Raw genomic sequence first — 22,373 nt, 5'->3', positions numbered from 1 at the left:
ATTACATTCTCTAAATGATGATTTCGCAGATTACATTCTCTAAATGATGACTTCACAGATTACATTCTCTAAATGATGACTTCACAGATTACATTCTCTAAATGATGACTTCACAGATTACATTCTCTAAATGATGACTTCACAGATTACATTCTCTAAATGATGACTTCACAGATTACATTCTCTAAATGATGACTTCACAGATTACATTCTCTAAATGATGACTTCACAGATTACATTCTCTAAATGATGACTTCACAGATTACATTCTCTAAATGATGACTTCACAGATTACATTCTCTAAATGATGACTTCACAGATTACATTCTCTAAATGATGACTTCACAGATTTTCTCTAAATGATGACTTCACAGATTACATTCTCTAAATGATGACTTCACAGATTACATTCTCTAAATGATGACTTCACAGATTACATTCTCTAAATGATGACTTCACAGATTACATTCTCTAAATGATGACTTCACAGATTACATTCTCTAAATGATGACTTCACAGATTACATTCTCTAAATGATGACTTCACAGATTACATTCTCTAAATGATGACTTCACAGATTACATTCTCTAAATGATGACTTCACAGATTACATTCTCTAAATGATGACTTCACAGATTACATTCTCTAAATGATGACTTCACAGATTACATTCTCTAAATGATGACTTCACAGATTACATTCTCTAAATGATGACTTCACAGATTACATTCTCTAAATGATGACTTCACAGATTACATTCTCTAAATGATGACTTCACAGATTACATTCTCTAAATGATGACTTCACAGATTACATTCTCTAAATGATGACTTCACAGATTACATTCTCTAAATGATGACTTCACAGATTACAGGTAGACTATCTCCTTCATGTTGTTTTTTTTTTTAAATATTTTTTTTAATAAATACTTGCAAAAGTATGTCCCATATAGTATTACCCATCTCCTTGTAATATTTCCCAGTAATATTTCTCATTTCCCTTGCAGCACATTTCCCATGTAGCATTTCCCATTATTATGTCCAATTTCCCTTTCAGCAGTTGTAGTAATTCAGCTGTAGTAATTCCCACCAGTATTCCCCATTTCCCTTGCAGCATTTCCAATTTATCCTTTCCCGTCTAGTATTCTCCACATGCTTGTTACTTCAATCCATCCTTCAAAGAATATCTGACATCGTTATCTGGTCCCACTGCCTTCTGTCCACATAATTAAGTTTCTCTTGAGAGGTCACATAGTTAGATACTCATCTCTCAGCAAAGCTCATCTGCCCATGTCATTGGATGTAAACATTTCCTTCATTTCGATTGATATCTCAGATTACATAATCATTCCACACACTGCAATACAATAGAATATCGTCATTCCATACACTGTGATAGACAATAAAATATCATCATTCCCTACACTGAAATAGACAATAAAATATCGTCATTCCATACACTGCAATAGACAATTAAATATCGTCTTTCCATACACTGCAATAGACAATAAAATATCGTCATTCCATACACTGCAATAGACAATAAAATATTGTCATTCCATACACTGCAATAGACAATAAAATATCTTCTTTTCATATACTGCAATAGACAACAAAATATCGTCATTCCATACACTGCAATAGACAATAAAATATTGTCATTCCATACACTGCAATAGACAATAAAATATCTTCTTTTCATATACTGCAATAGACAATAAAATATCGTCATTCCATACACTGCAATAGACAATAAAATATAAATCCAAATTATAGAATCAATGTAAAAATCAGTTTCTTCAAATTAAAACTGATCAACCCATTTTGAACTTTGCTAAAGAATGGATTCCAGAGAACCACTGAAACAATCAAACTTTGGCTTCATCAACATATCAACAACTAAACTATAATGTATATATACCGTATTCGACCCAATAAGCGCCCATGTCCCTATAAGCGCCCCTCCCCCGTTTTGAGGCCTTTATTTCAATTGCCCAGGCACAAAAATAACTAACAAACTGCATGAAACCATCTTACTAAGTTGTGACTTCAGTAAAACATGAAATGAAGTGGGCCAAGTTGTTCAAAAGGTGATTATTAGGATACCTGGTAATCACAGTTTAATGACAATTTTTAAATCAAGATAAAATAATTTCTGGTAAATACAAATTTTACAAAATTTTATAAAATAATTTCTGGTAAATACAAATTTTACAAAATTTTATAAGATTCTTAGAACTCCCTTTTTACCAACTTGCTGATTTTTCTGTAGATAAAATCACAAATTTTGCAGCGAATGATAAATGAAATTAAATGAAGCTTCTCATCCTTTTAACACCCGGCCCTGGTATTACACCTTTTGGTATACATTATACCAGGTAATTGCTCTTACATACCATTCTGTATATTTAGGGTCGTCAGCGTGCCTGGTCACCAGTTCCTTAACCTCCGGGGGTGGTTCAAGGCCATGTCTGTGTGCCCTCTCCCATCTCTCCAGGCGAGTTATACCTGTGATCATTAAAATACCTGTTTAATGCATCAATTAATAACCAAATTAATGTTCACATCAAAAGAACTGAGACTGGCAAATTAAAGAATCATACACTTTTATTTACTGGTAACTTTCTAGTTTTGGCTCTTTCATGATAAGTACAATTTTTGAAGGGACCAGATCTCTGCAGTGTACTGTAGTATTTTTCAAATGATTATTTTGATATACATGATCTGACCTCAGTCGCATTAGTTACTGGTTTACAGACTATAACTACATCACTGTGTCTATAGACTTTAATTAAAGAAGACTCATGGTACACAGGCAATATTTCTTTATACCAATATCATGTATGAAATTTCCATAATATTTTTTTTTCATAAAAACATTAATTACATGTACAGTGTATTGTTCTTTAAAACACATGTAGTGTGATGAGACTGCAATCTCGTATGTTTTTCTTTCTGTTCATTTTTTCATCCTCATTTTATCAGTATTATTTGAAGTTACATTTTCATATGAATTTCACTTTTTTGCCCCGGTTCATGTGGAATTCACGTAAAATTATATCGCATGTGTGACAGGCAATATAGTTCTAGATAGACAACTGTACAGCCTCAATGTTATTTTGTATTTCAAAATTTTTGATTATTTGATTATTTATATATATTGAAAAACTATATAAATTAGTGATATTGTTTCAGGAAAAAACAAAGGACTGTCAAATCAAGTGTGCAGGTATATATTATTGGATATATGCATAAATATTTACCAATACAGGGTCCAAATTCAAGATTCATGTCAAATTCACGAAGGAAATCTTTTTCACTTTTTCCGTGGCCCAGTGTTGGTTGTCTGACGTCTGCTTTACTCGATGATGGGGTGTTACCTTTAAAAAAAGAACAAACTTTTCTTATCACATCAATCAATTAATTCAAAGGCAAAATGTCAATTTTCTTTTTGCTTTTCATGCCATGATGCAAAAAGCCGCATTATTTATAAGCTGTTTGAAGTTGATTAGGTGAACAACTTGGTCATAGCATACTGACCATCTTCCCCTTCTGAACTACAGCCTTCATTTTCTCACTTAATTAAATTTCATTTTAAACATTATCTTAAAATATGTATACAATGGAACTCAAGAAAAAGTTTGCTATGAACCTTGTCAAGATCATTTAAGTTTAAAATGTGTAGAAAGAGGTCATTATTGATATTGGATTGTCCCTGAAAATAAAGTTGAGATTCATGGTGTCATTGACTCATGCATTTCTATCTAGTTTCTGCTAAATGATAAAAGTAGAACAAATAATATCATACATCCTGTCAGAAATGTTCTGTCTGTCATCAAAGAACTGATATTTACTGTAGCGTTGAAAATTTGCTTGGAAATGAATTATTCTGCTACAATGATATACTGTACCATATTTATGTACAAGGTACATACATTCTATAATAAGAGATTTTTTTACAATGTTTCAGACTTCATTTTAATTCATAATGAGGAAAAACGGTATAAAGCTAGTATATTAATAATCCGAAATAAAAGGCCAAAATAAATTCAAAGTAAAATCAAAATCATTTCTATTTTAATTGAATTTTGTTTTCGTAGAAAAGTTGGAAAAAAATTAGGGTTGGTCGGGTAACCCTAAACAGACATATTATTTTTTTGGCCTAAACAAGAGGCCCATGGGCCTTAATGGTCACATGATATTTGATAAAAATTAGTTATGTCATTTACTAGACAACTGATGTCTTTTTTTCATGAAATTGTAACGTAGATCTAATAGGTCCATTTTGAGACTGGTGCATATTAACTCACATCATTATGTTCACAAGGTTCAATAATTATTATTGCAAAGGGCAATTCAGTAAGAGTCGAATCAAGCTGATTTTCGAACTTGTCCAAGATCTTTCCAATGTCAGACTACTGTTTATACACTGATAAGGAAACATATTAGGAACTGGCTAAACAACTGTACATTTTATATGATAGTGAAACTGGGTTTGATGTCACTCTCTGTAATCTTCAAAGAAAGCCTCTACAGGCCTGTGATTGGTCAGTGTTTTTCTCATGAGCTGCCTTCAGTTTTAGTATGAGATAGTTAAGGGTGGATATTACGTCAGTGATAGCAACCCCTGAGTATCGAGGATGAGTGGAGTTTGACACAGTGGTTTCCGAGGGTGGTGGGTGGTGGTGGTGACAGTTTGTTTTATGGATACATACCATCATCCTTATAACTGACATGATCCGATCGCTTTAATACTTGATTCGCAGATGGTCTCTTGACATATTTAAACGCATCTGAAATAAATTTTGAATTCGACATTGCTGTTAAACACTGGAAACACTGGACCTCACAAGACTTATTCCTACAAGACGACGCTTGTTTTGTTTTTGCTGACAGTGCAATCTTTCAGACTCGGGTTCTGTCATGAATTATTACGGAACGAAAGTTACATACTATTTTGGTTTTTCTTGGTGCATAGTAAAGCCACATACAGAATAATTTATATTAGTATAGTTATATAAAAATAATATTGTAATTATTTTGCTCGATGACAGAGATTATATTTTCTCACAATATATGTTACAAAATCTGCGAAAATGAAAGTAAAACTCGGAATGCGTCGGACCTTTTCATACTCTCTAGGAATAACCCCAGAGAAACCCAAAATTATAAAGTACACCTCAGCATCATGGCGGATATGACTGAACCTTCCTCTGTACCGGCTCTCGCTGTAACTGCTGCAGTTGGCGCTGTAGTACTGTTACTGGTTCTACTTTGCAGTGTTTGGAAAAAAGATACCAAAGAACAAAAGCAAGGTGCGTATATCAATTAACAAAAACTGTTACGATACTTACTTGACAGAAGGAAAAGCAGACGCGTAACTTACCGGTTGTGGGATTACATGTGGATGTTGCAACTGCAACGTCTCCCGAATTAAACTGTTTATGACAAGATATTCCCCAAAATGTAACTGATTATTGCAGCATGCACCTTGATATTTGATAAATCACTTCAGACTGTACATTGAGGAAATCACAAAATTCAAACATTTCCACAAAATTGGGGAGTTTATTAGGCCTATTGAGTAAAATGAATATATTTCAATTTCAAAATGTAAACAGCACAAAACATTGAATTTTGTTCTCAAATTGATTGAAATGGATATCATGAAAATTTATTTTTCTATGCACCCACAGTTTGTGCTGGGTTTTCTATGAATGAGGGCCATTCCAGATGGAATGGTTCCCTCTATTAGTCTATATATTTTGGATGAACTTTAAAGAAGTGAAGTTTTTGCAATTTTCTATCCTTATGTAGCGGGATTGGACTAGATCAGAAACATATGTATACATAGAGATTGGCAACTCCACCATTATTACAATCTCTGTATGTGCTTCGAGGTTTTTAGATGAACTCTTAAATAGTTAAATACAGCAGAATATCTTTGATATCTTATAAAAGTTTAGTAATTTTCATATGGTTTGAGTATGTTTTTGGATAGAAAAAATAATATTTGAACTTACATATTAATAAAACAAAATGGACTTCCAGTTTTGAATGTCAGATTTTCGTAAAACAAGGTAAAATTGCTTATTTTCATGCTATTGAAAATCATATGAAACAACATCAATCAGGAAAACTGATCACATCAAACCGTGATATAATGTTTAAACTTTGTGTTGATGTAAAAATATCATGTTTAAAAGAACACACTTAAAAGTAGTTAGCCAAGGGAAAATGCCTATAAACCAGAGGTCCCTCTGCCTGTCAACAAAAGCCTGTCAACAAAGACATAGAAGGAGTTGCCAATTTCTACGTATATATGATTCTGACTAGATCAATCATCGATGACCAGGCAGTCAGTAGAGCATTCAGCTGGTCAGTTTGGAGGTCTCAGGTTTGAATCCTGGTCTGGCCGCTACATTTTCTTCTCTTCTGTTGAGAGTAAAATTTAAAAATAAGGGGATGGATATTTCATGAGCAGTCAAAATTTTATATGACACTGTTGAATAGCTCTACTTTTTTCATTTCAAATTAATAGATGGACATTACTTGTATATTATTATTTTTATCTTAATATAGATATTGCTTTTTTAAACATTTACATACATACAAAATGTACATGAAATTATGAATCTTGAATTACACTCCTCAGATGAAGGTGAAGATCAAGCAAGTAAAGCCAAAACAGAACCTGTAAAACAAGAAAAAAGCTCAAAGAAATCCAAGCTGAATATTCGCTCAAAGAAACCTCAACAAGTCCAAGTGAACCACCCCTGGCATGCCAGTACTCTGAAAGGGAACAGCAGTGCCATTTTGGGCATAGACTTTAGTCCAAACAGCAAATATCTCATCACAACTGCTGAAGGTAATACATGTAATGATCTTATTTTCAAATTTTGAAACTACCCAGGTACTTATACCATATTTGCTATAATTAATACCCTTTCCCTCTCCTGTTGAATAAGTTGAAGTTATGTAAACGCACCCATCCCATGGATTGAATGATAAAATCAGCATTGTATCCCATATATTACGTCTTTTACATCTAAATTATGACATAATATTATTATCCTTCACTGTCATTTAGAATGTACTGATTGGATTAAACTTGATCACATGGCATTGAATAAGTAAGATATTTCACTGGAATTGGAAGGCGAGGGAAATAACCGCATGGAAATAACCCCTGAAAAAACCCTGAGTGAAATAACCCAAAGGGAAATAACTCCTTGGAAGCTCCGTACGTGGCCGAAAGTTGACGTCATCTGCAACGTCAACCAACAATGGCAACACTGTTGCTTATTATTTTGCAGCCCAACGAATTTAGCAATGTTAGGAAATATCTTCACAAGTTCTTTTACCAAAAAGTTTTTGCTTTCAATTTTGTTCAGTATAATAAAATAATTATGTCCCTTTGTATTGGGATACATCTAGAATTATCTCCCTGGAAAGAGTTATTGTCTCTATTTGCCCTCGAGACAATAACTCTTCCAGGGAGACAATTCTAGATATTTCCCTCCACAGAGAGCCATAATTGTATATTATAATTAATGCATCTCAAAGGAAGGAACGCATATGTATGTTTACTATGACAAATTAATGTGCTATATGAGTACAGAAAGAGTTCAATATGGCTGACTGATTTTTATAGACATTTTGTCCACAACATGTCTGGTAAAATCTGAAGTACAGCTGTAGCTGTATAAGGCTAATTCTATCATAAATGAAATTGTGTTGACCACTGTGACCAGAATTATCAACAAATAGCCGTAAGTTTGACTGCATTTGAACCTTAATCTATTATTTCTTTCTCAACTGTAACATTACATTTGTCTCGGTATTTGTTAAACAGATCGTTGTGTGATGTTATGGAGTACCAAAGATTTCAACCAGAAGGAGCACAAGTATGTACAGTAAATTTTCTTTACCTTTCCTCTGTTTATATTTCTTCTGTTGATCTTTCCTGTGTTGAACTTTCCCTAGCTGTTTATCTTCATTTTTTTTACACAGCCAACACTTAATCTAGATGATTTACCATTAAGAAGTAATTTTCTTTCATCATCAGCTACAGAAAGTTACAAAATATTTTTGTATATTTTGTAAAAAACAGAAACAATTTGATCTATCATACATATTGTGCTTCATTTGTATTTATACTATCAACTATTGTTTTATTACACAGGTAACTTTTTTCATTTCAGATTTATCAAAGGAATTGTAGAACTGGATCATGGCACAAGAGTTAAATTTAGCCCAGATACTAAGTATGTTTACCACGGTGCTTTATGAAACTTCATGGAAAATATATTAAAAATAAAAATTAAAAAAGGCAACATTAATTTTATCTTGTTACACTTTAATACCTGTTTTTATCTGAATGACTGATTTTCAAAACTATTTCTACTTAATGGATTGGTTATTATTTAGCTTTAGCCAAAATTTGAAAAGATTATTTTTAATATGTGTCATAGACATCTCTTAAAGATGCTCCACCGCCGATAAATGGTATTTTTTCCCTATCAAAAACAGGAGTAGACGATTTAGTAATTTTCTTCAGTTACAAAAGTTACTTACTCTTCACCATTACCAACATTGAAAAGTTTGAGCTTCTAATTTTACTTCAAGTTAATAATATGAAAAAAAATTAATTGCATCCCGAAAAAAATCCGTTGCACTATATCCTATATGGAATGGAGTACTGATTGCGCATGCACCAACGGCAAAATAAATTATATTATTGTTTGTGTTAATTAGACATATATATACACGATAATACACTAATTACATTACATTATTGTTCAAATAATGAATATCATTTATGCTCTGTCGGCGGTGGAGCATCTTTAAATTTTTATATACATTGTGTACAACAAACTGAATATAGTTTATTGTATTGTATCATAAAAATTAAACTTCTCTATTCTTAAATTATTGTTTCAGAGCCTTCATTGTAAGCTTGGCAAATGAAAATGCCCTTCGAGTCTACAGGATAGGCAAGAAAGATGACGGCTCTCCTGGCAATATCACGTCCGCCTTTGACTTCCCCAAGGTAATCTAGCGTTCTTCATCATTAGTGTGATTTACAATAACATTTACACTGGTTATAGAGGCAAGAGGATTGCAACATTAATCATTGATGATTTAAAGTGAGAGAAGAAAAAATCAATATTCAGGACCAAAGTTGTAATCTTGGATACGAAATGTTCGTATGTTCTACATGAAAACGTTCTATTGTTTTTAATTGCATTGCTAACAGATACTTAGAATAAGTATTAAAAGGTACATGTACTTTGGATTAAAGCTTCAAATATTTTCAGAAAAAGAGGACAATACATACATATCTTTTGATTGTTGTGTCTACAAATATGCAAAAACAGTTGAATGTCATTAAACTAACTCATTTTCGTGTGTACCTGAAAATGTTTTCGCATATTTCGCAGGAGAGTACAATTTGCCAAAAGTATTCGCTGCCAAAAAGGTTCAACTATAAAAACCATAGAGCGTTTACCTGTAAATTGTGAAAGTAAATTGTTGTGAAAATGGCATTGTGCATGAAAACATGAAAATAAGTCACCACAAAAATCAGTTAGTTAACAGTATTAAAACGTTTTTGTTGGACCGAATTTTCCATTTTTAGGTCATCTGACCCAAAGGGTCAGGATGACCTATTGTCATCATGCACCGTCCGTCGTCGTCCGCCGTCCGTAAACTTTTCATTCAAACGACTTCTTCTCAATAACCGGAAGGCCCAGGGTACTCATATTTGGCCTGTAGGTTGCTTGGATGAAGGGCTACCAAGTTTGTTCAAATGAATGACCTTGACCTTCATTCAAGGTCACAGGGGTCAAATAGGCTAAAATCCTTTAAACAACTTCTTGTGAATAACTAAGAGGCCTAGAGACCTGATATTGGGCCTGTAGGATGCTGGGATGAAGGGCTACCAAGTTTGTTCAAATGAATGACCTTGATCTTCATTCAAGGTCAAAGGGGTCAAAAAGGCTAAATTCTTTAAACAACTTCTTCTCAAGAACCAGAAGGCCCAGGGTACTGATATTAGGCCTGTGACATGCTGGGATGAAGGGCTACCAAGTTTGTTCAAATGAATGACCTTGACTTTCATTCAAGGTCAAAGGGTTAAAAAAGGCTAAAATCTTTAAACGACTTCTTCTCAATAACCAGAAGGCCCAGGGTACTGATATTGGGCCTGTGACATGCTGGGATGAAGGGCTACCAAGTTTGTTCAAATAAATGACCTTGACCTTCCTTCAAGGTCACAGGGGTCAAATAGGATAAAATCCTTTAAACAACTTCTTAAGAACCAGAAGACCTAGGGTACTGATATTGGGCCTGTAGGATGCTGGGATGAAGGGCTACCAAGTTTGTTCAAATGAATGACCTTGATCTTCATTCAAGGTCAAAGGGGTCAAAAAGGCTAAATTCTTTAAACAACTTCTTCTCAAGAACCAGAAGGCCCAGGGTACTGATATTGGGCCTGTGACATGCTGGGATGAAGGGCTAGCAAGTTTGTTCAAATGAATGACCTTGACCTTCATTCAAGGTCAAAGGAGTCAAATAGGCTAAAATCCTTTAAACAACTTCTTGTGAATAACTAAGAGGTCTAGAGACCTGATATTGGGCCTGTAGGATGCTGGGATGAAGGGCTACCAAGTTTGTTCAAATAAATGACCTTGACCTTCATTCAAGGTCAAAGGGGTCAAAAAGGCTAACATCTTTAAACGACTTCTTCTCAAGAACCAGAAGGCCCAGGGTACTGATATTGGGCCTGTGACATGCTGGGATGAAGGGCTACCAAGTTTGTTCAAATGAATGACCTTGACCTTCATTCAAGGTCACAAGGGTCAAAAAGGCTAAAATCTCTAAACGACTTCTTCTCAAGAACCAGAAGGCCTAGGGTACTGATATTGGGCCTGTAGGATGCTGGGATGAAGGGCTAGCAAGTTTGTTCAAATAAATGACCTTGACCTTCATTCAAGGTCACAGGGGTCAAATAGGCTAAAATCCTTTAAACAAAATCTTGTGAATAACTAAGAGGCCTAGAGACCTGATATTAAGCCTGTCGCTTGCTGGGATGAAGGGCTACCAAGTTTGTTCAAATGAATGACCTTGATTTTCATTCAAGGTCATAGGGGTCAAATAGGCTAAAATCTTTAAATGACTATGTTGTATTGTACTAATAGTCAGATGACCGTTAAGGCCCATGGGCCTCTTGTATTCTTTTTAATTAACATTATGCATTTAAATTGAATGTTTGCATAAATCAAAGTTTCACCATGCTTCCGCATATGTTTTCCCAGGAATTTACGGTACAAACATGTTTACATTGTCATTTCAGAAACACCAAGCCGATATCATAAATATAGGTATAGCAAGTAACGGGAAGTATGTCATGTCGTGTGGAAGTGATACGACTATTATTATTTGGACCATCAAAGGTGAATATCTACAATTTTCAACTTATCAAGATATGATTGATAATTTGGTATTTATTGATTATTTGATGTACGTACCAAAATAATATTTGAAAATCAATTTGAGATTTTGATGATAAAACCTAACCAGAAGTTTATGTTTTAAATTAGTGACCGAGACTGGGATACAGATTTTCTCTGACTATTTTGCCATTCATAAACTCTTACTCAATTTATATGGACTCATATTTAATTCAGAGATTCTCTGTCTATATATTCAAGGTCGGAATATATATTTAATTTCATTACATGTACATGAATTGATTCTAATAAAATATTTCACTACTTACCTCACAGGTGAAGTTCTGGAGACACTAGACACACATCAGGTGAACAACTCGTTTGCCTGCGTCTCACCATGTGGACGATTTGTCGCCTCTTCAGGTAAAATGTTTGTTTATCTGTCCATCTAACCTTACCATTATCTATAAATAGTCTTTAAGGTCTATGGTATACTGTACTGGGACCCAACCAGAAGTCATGACGGAACAGTTGTGATGGTGTGCATATTCTACTTTGCATCAAGATTTCCGAATGTCTAGAGCTACTGATGAAAATTTCATGATGGTGTTGTTTTGTTTAAGTGGAAATAATGTGTTTCATCAGATGCAAAATTTATTTTCTAAATCACAACTACTGTTACTTCACAACTTCTGGCAGACTAAATTATTTGTGCAGGGTTTTTGTTTTCGCTATATTCATGTTTCTTCTAAAATCCAATAAATCTAAACGCCAGGAAAATATTTCAAAATTGATTTGATATTTATTTAAGTTTTACTGTATTTATCTGATGTGTTTCTGGTGTTGTTAACAGGCTTTACACCAGATGTAAAGGTATGGGAGGTAGGCTTCAGTAAAAGTGGAGATTATATAGATACCAAGAGGGCGTTTGAACTCAAGGGACACAGTGCTGGAGTGTACAGCTTTTCATTTAACAATGATTCCACTAAGTAAGTGGCAGCTAACTAAACATTTAACAATGATTCCACTTGGTAAGTGGCAGCTAATTAAACATTTAACAATGATTCCACTTGGTAAGTGGCAGCTAACTAAACATTTAACAATGATTCCACTCGGTAAGTGGCAGCTAATTAAACATTTAACAATGATTCCACTCGGTAAGTGGCAGCTAATTAAACATTTTAATTTAACAATGATTCCACTTGGTAAGTGGCAGCTAACTAAACATTTAACAATGATTCCACTCGGTAAGTGGCAGCTAATTAAACATTTAACAATGATTCCACTCGGTAAGTGGCAGCTAACTAAACATTTAACAATGATTCCACTTGGTAAGTGGCAGCTAATTAAACATTTAACAATGATTCCACTTGGTAAGTGGCAGTTAACTAAACATTTACCAATGATTCCACTTGGTAAGTGGCAGCTAACTAATCATTTAACAATGATTCCACTCGGTAAGTGGCAGCTAACTAAACATTTAACAATGATTCCACTCGGTAAGTGGCAGCTAACTAAACATTTACCAATGATTCCACTCGGTAAGTGGCAGCTAACTAAATATTTAACAATGATTCCACTCGGTAAGTGGCAGCTAATAATTTACAATGATTCACTCTAAGTGGCAGCTAACTAAACATTTAACAATGATTCCACTCGGTAAGTGGCAGCTAACTAAACATTTAACAATGATTCCACTCGGTAAGTGGCAGCTAACTAAACATTTAACAATGATTCCACTCGGTAAGTGGCAGCTAACTAAACATTTAACAATGATTCCACTCGGTAAGTGGCAGCTAATTAAACATTTAACAATGATTCCACTCGGTAAGTGGCAACATTCATTTAACAATGATTCCACTGTAAGTGGCAGCTAATTAAACATTTAACAATGATTCCACTCGGTATGTGGCAGCTCTAACATTTAAACTTTCATTAACATGATTCCACTCGGTAAGTGGCAGCTAATAACATTTAACAATGATTCCACTGTAAGTGGCAGCTATAACATTTAACAATGATTCCACTCGGTAAGTGGCAGCTAATTAAACATTTAACAATGATTCCACTCGGTAAGTGGCAGCTAATTAAACATTTATTTACAATGATTCCACTCGGTAAGTGGCAGCTAATAACATTAAACATTTACATTAACAATGATTCCACTCGGTAAGTGGCAGCTAATTAACATTTAACAATGATTCCACTCGGTAAGTGGCAGCTAATTAAACATTTAACAATGATTCCACTCGGTAAGTGGCAGCTAATTAAACATTTAACAATGATTCCACTCGGTAAGTGGCAGCTAATTAAACATTTAACAATGATTCCACTCGGTAAGTGGCAGCTAATTAAACATTTAACAATGATTCCACTCGGTAAGTGGCAGCTAATTAAACATTTAACAATGATTCCACTCGGTAAGTGGCAGCTAATTAAACATTTAACAATGATTCCACTCGGTAAGTGGCAGCTAATTAAACATTTAACAATGATTCCACTCGGTAAGTGGCAGCTAATTAAACATTTAACAATGATTCCACTCGGTAAGTGGCAGCTAATTAAACATTTAACAATGATTCCACTCGGTAAGTGGCAGCTAATTAAACATTTAACAATGATTCCACTCGGTAAGTGGCAGCTAATTAAACATTTAACAATGATTCCACTTGGTAAGTGGCAGCTAATTAAACATTTAACAATGATTCCACTCGGTAAGTGGCAGCTAATTAAACATTTAACAATGATTCCACTCGGTAAGTGGCAGCTAATTAAACATTTAACAATGATTCCACTCGGTAAGTGGCAGCTAATTAAACATTTAACAATGATTCCACTCGGTAAGTGGCAGCTAATTAAACATTTAACAATGATTCCACTCGGTAAGTGGCAGCTAATTAAACATTTAACAATGATTCCACTTGGTAAGTGGCAGCTAATTAAACATTTAACAATGATTCCACTCGGTAAGTGGCAGCTAATTAAACATTTAACAATGATTCCACTTGGTAAGTGGCAGCTAACTAAACATTTTAACAATGATTCCACTCGGTAAGTGGCAGCTAATTAAACATTTAACAATGATTCCACTCGGTAAGTGGCAGCTAATTAAACATTTAACAATGATTCCACTCGGTAAGTGGCAGCTAATTAAACATTTAACAATGATTCCACTCGGTAAGTGGCAGCTAATAAACATTTAACATTTAACAATGATTCCACTCGGTAAGTGGCAGCTAATTAAACATTTAACAATGATTCCACTCGGTAAGTGGCAGCTAATTAAACATTTAACAATGATTCCACTCGGTAAGTGGCAGCTAATTAAACATTTAACAATGATTCCACTCGGTAAGTGGCAGCTAATTAAACATTTAACAATGATTCCACTCGGTAAGTGGCAGCTAATTAAACATTTAACAATGATTCCACTCGGTAAGTGGCAGCTATTAAAACTTATGGCAGCTAAATGATTCCACTGGTAACAGCTAATTAAACATTTAACAATGATTCCACTCGGTAAGTGGCAGCTAATTAAACATTTAACAATGATTCCACTCGGTAAGTGGCAGCTAATTAAACATTTAACAATGATTTCCACATGATTCCACTGGTAAGTGGCAGCTAATTAAACATTTAACAATGATTCCACTCGGTAAGTGGCAGCTAATTAAACATTTAACAATGATTCCACTCGGTGGTAAGTGGCAGCTAATTAAACATTTAACAATGATTCCACTCGGTAAGTGGCAGCTAATTAAACATTTAACAATGATTCCACTCGGTAAGTGGCAGCTAATTAAACATTTAACAATGATTCCACTCGGTAAGTGGCAGCTAATTAAACATTTAACAATGATTCCACTTAGTAAGTGGCAGCTAATTAAACATTTAACAATGATTCCACTCGGTAAGTGGCAGCTAATTAAACATTTAACAATGATTCCACTCGGTAAGTGGCAGCTAATTAAACATTTAACAATGATTCCACTCGGTAAGTGGCAGCTAATTAAACATTTAACAATGATTCCACTCGGTAAGTGGCAGCTAATTAAACATTTAACAATGATTCCACTCGGTAAGTGGCAGCTAATTAAACATTTAACAATGATTCCACTCGGTAAGTGGCAGCTAATTAAACATTTCCACTGGTAAGTGCAGCTATTAAACATTTAACAATGATTCCACTCGGTAAGTGGCAGCTAATTAAACATTTAACAATGATTCCACTCGGTAAGTGGCAGCTAATTAAACATTTAACAATGATTCCACTCGGTAAGTGGCAGCTAATTAAACCATTTAACAATGATTCCACTCGGTAAGTGGCAGCTAATTAAACATTTAACAATGATTCCACTCGGTAAGTGGCAGCTAATTAAACATTTAACAATGATTCCACTCGGTAAGTGGCAGCTAATTAAACATTTAACAATGATTCCACTCGGTAAGTGGCAGCTAATTAAACATTTAACAATGATTCCACTCGGTAAGTGGCAGCTAATTAAACATTTAACAATGATTCCACTCGGTAAGTGGCAGCTAATTAAACATTTAACAATGATTCCACTTGGTAAGTGGCAGCTAATTAAACATTTAACAATGATTCCACTCGGTAAGTGGCAGCTAATTAAACATTTAACAATGATTCCACTCGGTAAGTGGCAGCTAATTAAACATTTAACAATGATTCCACTCGGTAAGTGGCAGCTAATTAAACATTTAACAATGATTCCACTCGGTAAGTGGCAGCTAATTAAACATTTAACAATGATTCCACTCGGTAAGTGGCAGCTAATTAAACATTTAACAATGAATCCACTCGGTAAGTGGCAGCTAATTAAACATTTAACAATGATTCCACTCGGTAAGTGGCAGCTACTTAAACATTTAACAATGATTCCACTCGGTAAGTGGCAGCTAACTAAATATTTAACAATGATTCCACTCGGTAAGTGGCAGCTAATTAAACATTTAACAATGATTCCACTCGGTAAGTGGCAGCTAATTAAACATTTAACAATGATTCCACTCGGTAAGTGGCAGCTAATTAAACATTTAACAATGATTCCACTTGGTAAGTGGCAGCTAATTAAACATTTAACAATGATTCCACTTGGTAAGTGGCAGCTAATTAAACATTTAACAATGATTCCACTCGGTAAGTGGCAGCTAATTAAACATTTAACAATGATTCCACTCGGTAAGTGGCAGCTAACTAAACATTTAACAATGATTCCACTCGGTAAGTGGCAGCTAATTAAACATTTAACAATGATTCCACTCGGTAAGTGGCAGCTAATTAAACATTTAACAATGATTCCACTCGGTAAGTGGCAGCTAATTAAACATTTAACAATGATTCCACTCGGTAAGTGGCAGCTAATTAAACATTTAACAATGATTCCACTCGGTAAGTGGCAGCTAATTAAACATTTAACAATGATTCCACTTGGTAAGTGGCAGCTAATTAAACATTTAACGATGAATCCACTTGGTAAGTGGCAGCTAATTAAACATTTAACAATGAATCCACTTGGTAAGTGGCAGCAATTAAACATTTTAAACAATGATTCCACTCGGTAAGTGGCAGCTAATTAAACATTTAACAATGATTCCACTTGGTAAGTGGCAGCTAATTAAACATTTAACAATGATTCCACTCGTAAGTGGCAGCTAATTAAACATTTATTTAACAATGATTCCACTCGTTAAGTGGCAGCTAACTAAACATTTAACAATGATTCCACTGGTAAGTGGCAGCTAATTAAACATTTAACAATGATTCCACTCGGTAAGTGGCAGCTAATTAAACATTTAACAATGATTCCACTTGGTAAGTGGCAGCTAATTAAACATTTAAACAATGATTCCACTTGGTAAGTGGCAGCTAATTAAACATTTAACAATGATTCCACTCGGTAAGTGGCAGCTAATTAAACATTTAAAATGATTCCACTCGGTAAGTGGCAGCTAACTAAACATTTAACAATGATTCCACTCGGTATGGCAGCTAATAAACATTTAACAATGTGGCAGCTAATTAAACATTTAAAATGATTCCACTCGGTAAGTGGCAGCTAACTAAACATTTAACAATGATTCCACTAGGTAAGTGGCAGCTAATTAAACATTTAACAATGATTCCACTCGGTAAGTGGCAGTTAATTAAACATTTAACAATGATTCCACTCGGTAAGTGGCAGTTAATTAAACATTAAACAATGATTCCACTGGTAAGTGGCAGCTAATTAAACATTAAACAATGATTCCACTCGGTAAGTGGCAGTTAATTAAACATTTAACAATGATTCCACTTGGTAAGTGGCAGCTAATTAAACATTAAACAATGATTCCACTCGGTAAGTGGCAGCTAATTAAACATTAAACAATGATTCCACTCGGTAAGTGGCAGTTAATTAAACATTTAAAAATGATTCCACTCGGTAAGTGGCAGCTAACTAAACATTTAACAATGATTCCACTCAGTAAGTGGCAGCTCATTAAACATTTTCATTTAACAATGATTCCACTTGGTAAGTGGCAGCTAATTAAACATTAAACAATGATTCCACTAGGTAAGTGGCAGCTAATTAAACATTAAACAATGATTCCACTCGGTAAGTGGCAGTTAATTAAACATTTAAAAATGATTCCACTCGGTAAGTGGCAGCTAACTAAACATTTACAATGATTCCACTCAGTAAGTGGCAGCTCATTAAACATTTTCATTTAACAATGATTCCACTCGGTAAGTGGCAGCTAATTAAACATTAAACAATGATTCCACTCGGTAAGTGGCAGTTAATTAAACATTTAAAAATGATTCCACTCGGTAAGTGGCAGCTAACTAAACATTTAACAATGATTCCACTCGGTAAGTGGCAGCTAATTAAACATTTAAAAATGATTCCACTCGGTAAGTGGCAGCTAACTAAACATTTAACAATGATTCCACTAGGTAAGTGGCAGCTAATTAAACATTAAACAATGATTCCACTCGGTAAGTGGCAGTTAATTAAACATTTAACAATGATTCCACTCGGTAAGTGGCAGTTAATTAAACATTAAACAATGATTCTACTGGGTAAGTGGCAGCTAATTAAACATTTAACAATGAATCCACTCGGTAAGTGGCAGCTAATTAAACATTTAACAATGATTCCACTCCGTAAGTGTCAGTTAATTAAACATTAAACAATGATTCTACTGGGTAAGTGGCAGCTATAACTAAACATTTAACAATGATTCCACTCGGTAAGTGGCAGCTAATTAAACATTTAACAATGATTCCACTCGGTAAGTGGCAGCTAACTAAACATTTAACAATGATTCCACTCGGTAAGTGGCAGCTAACTAAACATTTAACAATGATTCCACTCGGTAAGTGGCAGCTAATTAAACATTTAACAATGAATCCACTCCACTGTAAGTGGCAGCTCATTAAACATTTTCATTTAACAATGATTCCACTTGGTAAGTGGCAGCTAATTAAACATTTAACAATGATTCCACTTGGTAAGTGACAGCTAATTAAACATTTAACAATGATTCCACTCGGTAAGTGGCAGCTAATTAAACATTTTCAATGGCATGTAAAACACCTTCTTGGTCCAAATGTTCAAAGGGTGACTTTAGCTTAATTACCTGATAAATGATATTTGCTTTCACTTGCTGTAATTATATCTTAAATAAAATATTTAAGTACAATGTAGGTAAAGAATGGAGTTATCTAAAATTTTGTAAAATTAATTAGACAGGGGTCTGTCTCAAATGCCATATAGGTTTTCCTGGGGCCCTAGATGTGTATATTGCATTTTGGGACTGATCAGTCAATGAGATGGGCGCCGTCTTGAATTTTGATAGTTGAGGTTTTTTACTGCTATTTCTCACAAAGTACGGAAGGTATCTTTCTCAAATTTCATAGGTAGGTTGCCTTACAGCCCTAGTTACACATATTGCATTTTGTATCTGATCAGTCAACAAAATGGCCGACAGACAGCCATCTTGGAATTTGATATTTGAAAATTCCTCTAGGATCTCTTGTACTCTTGTCATCAGTGACAGTCATTTTGCAATCGTACGGCACATTGTGAGGGGCCCTTTCTGACGTGTCAGTGTTATAGTTTAAATAGTATTTAAACAAATTTGTTGCTTTTTTGTCAAAATGAATGGATGAATGGTAGAGATATATAACTGAAAAATGGTTTGAATTATATTTACAGAATGGCATCAGTATCTAAAGATGGAACATGGAAGTATTGGGATACTAATGGTAAGTTATATCTCGGTTCACAATAGAATTATGTTTGACTTCCTTTTACATTCATGTGTTGGTAGTTTTAATGTACAATGTAATACTATTTAATCACAGCAATCTTCATAGGATTCAGTATAGATTTGCTGATAAAATTGTCTTCTACTTAGTTTCTCTAACCATTCAAACAGTGTTTCCCCTGAACGTTCTCTGGAACAAGAAATCATTCAAAGTTTTCCTGGAAATAATTTTGTCTCCTTTTCCAGAATGATATCTTTCGAGAAAATCTTCCAGCTCATAGACCGAAAAGTTTCTAGAAGCAGAAAAGCTATAGATCAAGTGATCCGTAGTTATATTGATTCTAGATGTAGAAGACGCAGATGGATTTTCTTTTGCGGTTTCTCCTGGTATTTCTCTGAATTAACCAGCCATTGTTTCCATTGCAAATTCTTTGGAATATTACTTCTTTGTATATTGTCCTCAATTGAGATTCTGTAATTATTTCATGATAGCCGAAAGCATTACCTGCACTTATCACCAAATGAATTCCAAACAGTGTAAGTTTATGCAGTGTCTGACAATTCTTTCCAATTGTAGTACGCTACGAGATGAACCAGGATCCGTATCTGCTACACACAGGAAATATCAGTTATTCCGGCCATTGTCACATAGCATTGTCACCAGATGGCAGGACAGTTGCAGTAGGGGGAGAGAACTCTATAACATTTTATAATGCAATTACAACAGAAGAGGAAGATAGTGTAGAGAATATTCATTTAGGTAAGTTTTATAAAGTGTTTTTCATCAGCAATAAATATTTGTTGAATCAATGACTGTGAGATTATGTATTTCGAATTTGCATATTACAGAATTATCTGCACTTGCAAGTAAGTATTGATTGTTACGTCATGTGTTTGCAAGTATTACGTCATACATTTTGGAGAAAACGACGTAATTGTGCTCACAAAATAATGACGCAACAATCGCTACCTACCCGCAAGGGAGCTAACTCTGTAACATGCAAAGACAGAATTGTGGCTCTTGTATACAAGTGGTGAAAGGGTTCCAACATACAACCACAAGCCTTCCATTTCTTGGTTGTGAATTAAAAATCCTTTAAACTTGTGTAAAACAATTATCAGAGTTGGTAATTGTTTTACACAAGTTGGTATTTTTCTCTAGGCACTCCAGATTTCTTCGACTACCAAAACCAAGCAAGTTTTTAAATAACTCTTTATATGAAAAAAAGCAAAATAAACCTAAAGGGGAATATATATAAAACTTTTTTAAACATTAAAGAAACTAAAACGCATCAAATTCTGTTTGTCAAAGATCTTTATTGCATCTGGCACATCTCTTTAGAATATCAGTGTGTACTTTCCATGGTACATGTACCATCATTTCATTGAAGTTACCCAACCATTTGATTCTCATTTCATCAGAAGTTCACAAAGATTAAAATTCACAGATTGAAAACATAAATGGAAATCCTTATCAATAAATACGATACAGATGGTAATTAGCGGATAGAAACTTTCCGGTATTTACTTGGATCCCAAAATTCGCGAAATAAATCACACAAGAAAGAAATTTGGTTTAGAGTATTAGAGTAACTTTATAATACTATCTTACAGGTGGTTTGGTAGATTTGAGCTTTGACACGACAAATAAATATTTAGTGAGTGCTGGAGATCGTCATGTACATGTGTTCCATAATGTTACTGGATATCGAGCAACAATTCAGGATCTGATTGAGAAAGAGAAAAAGGCTTCTTCAGCGGTGAGGGACCGTGTCCGTCTACAGATAGCAGATGCTAGGTATGCTACAAGTTCACCACTTTTTTCGCTTATTCTACTAATTTTTAGTATTGTCTGATTTTCTTACACTTAAAATGTATTTCACCTCATTCACACTTGAAAAAAATATTTTTGCACTAGGAGAGGGAGCAGCATGGCTTTATGAAAAGACTAGTTTTACTAGTCTCTCAAATTTTTGTTTTCTGTTGCACAAGGCTCTTATCTGTAAATTTATGAATCAATACAACTTAAACTTAAGGATGTACTCCTCTGAGAAATCAAAATTTTCTTGTATTAAACTTTTTTTCTCATATATATTTTTGGAAATAGGAGTTCATACCATTAAAGAAAAGACATAAAAAGACACCTAGTTGACAAAATAATGGATTTTATGAGAATTTTGCCGTTTTGACCATATACACAAGAGATTAAAGCCATAATTTCCTAATGAGATGTTTGATATGTATGGATGTTTGTAGAATTTATTTCCTGTAGTCTTCTTTAAAAATATACCAGTTTTGATTAATAAAACTATAAACGAACGAAATTCCAAAATTTCTTGTCTTACAAAATGGCGTCTTACAATTTTTTCTGTCAGCGAAGAATGACATATGCGCATGTGCGTTACGTATATGACGATCACATGATATAAACTGACCAATCAAAGAACAAAAACATAAAGCCTAAAGCGGGAAATACGAATTGTGAAAAAAGTCGTCTATTGCATAGACTTTTTATTTTTTCTCAGAATAACAACATATGCTACCCCTACCCCTTAATTTTGAGCTACAAAATACACCATTTTCAGCCATTTTTGCCAAATTTAACCCTTTATAGAAAAAGTTCTGGTATTAAACATTCGTTGATATT

General features: G+C 34.2%; 2 protein-coding genes across 4 annotated transcripts in view; one reads left to right on the top strand and one right to left on the bottom strand.

Moving 5' to 3' along the window:
* Window positions 1–371: 371 nt before the first annotated feature.
* LOC138332227 (DNA polymerase delta subunit 4-like) lies at window positions 372–4,934 on the bottom strand. Its single transcript, XM_069280230.1, has 4 exons — window positions 4,715–4,934; window positions 3,263–3,379; window positions 2,396–2,507; window positions 372–1,356 (listed from the first exon to the last, which is right to left on the bottom strand). The coding sequence occupies exons 1-4, from the start codon at window positions 4,815–4,817 to the stop codon at window positions 1,332–1,334; spliced, it is 357 nt and encodes a 118-aa protein (XP_069136331.1). The 5' UTR covers window positions 4,818–4,934; the 3' UTR covers window positions 372–1,331.
* Window positions 4,935–5,060: 126 nt separating this feature from the next.
* The window catches only part of LOC138332226 (transducin beta-like protein 2), a 42,738-nt gene continuing 25,425 nt past the window's right edge, over window positions 5,061–22,373 (top strand). The window contains exons 1-11 of one of the 3 annotated variants that reach the window (XM_069280227.1): window positions 5,157–5,314; window positions 6,655–6,867; window positions 7,855–7,906; window positions 8,204–8,266; window positions 8,943–9,051; window positions 11,356–11,455; window positions 11,789–11,875; window positions 12,306–12,441; window positions 19,675–19,724; window positions 20,304–20,486; window positions 21,341–21,524. In XM_069280227.1, coding sequence (XP_069136328.1) covers window positions 5,188–5,314; window positions 6,655–6,867; window positions 7,855–7,906; window positions 8,204–8,266; window positions 8,943–9,051; window positions 11,356–11,455; window positions 11,789–11,875; window positions 12,306–12,441; window positions 19,675–19,724; window positions 20,304–20,486; window positions 21,341–21,524 — 1,304 coding nt within the window. In that variant the 5' untranslated portion in view covers window positions 5,157–5,187. Of the gene's footprint in view, window positions 5,315–6,654; window positions 6,868–7,854; window positions 7,907–8,203; window positions 8,267–8,942; window positions 9,052–11,355; window positions 11,456–11,788; window positions 11,876–12,305; window positions 12,442–19,674; window positions 19,725–20,303; window positions 20,487–21,340; window positions 21,525–22,373 lie in introns of all 3 variants that reach the window. The other 2 variants (XM_069280228.1, XM_069280229.1) reach the window with 2 other exon arrangements.

Source organism: Argopecten irradians, chromosome 9 (assembly GCF_041381155.1).
Source record: "Argopecten irradians isolate NY chromosome 9, Ai_NY, whole genome shotgun sequence".
Lineage (NCBI taxonomy): Eukaryota > Metazoa > Mollusca > Bivalvia > Pectinida > Pectinidae > Argopecten > Argopecten irradians.
The sequence above is the reverse complement of the archived record's forward strand: the minus strand, read 5'-3'. Positions and strand labels throughout refer to the sequence as shown.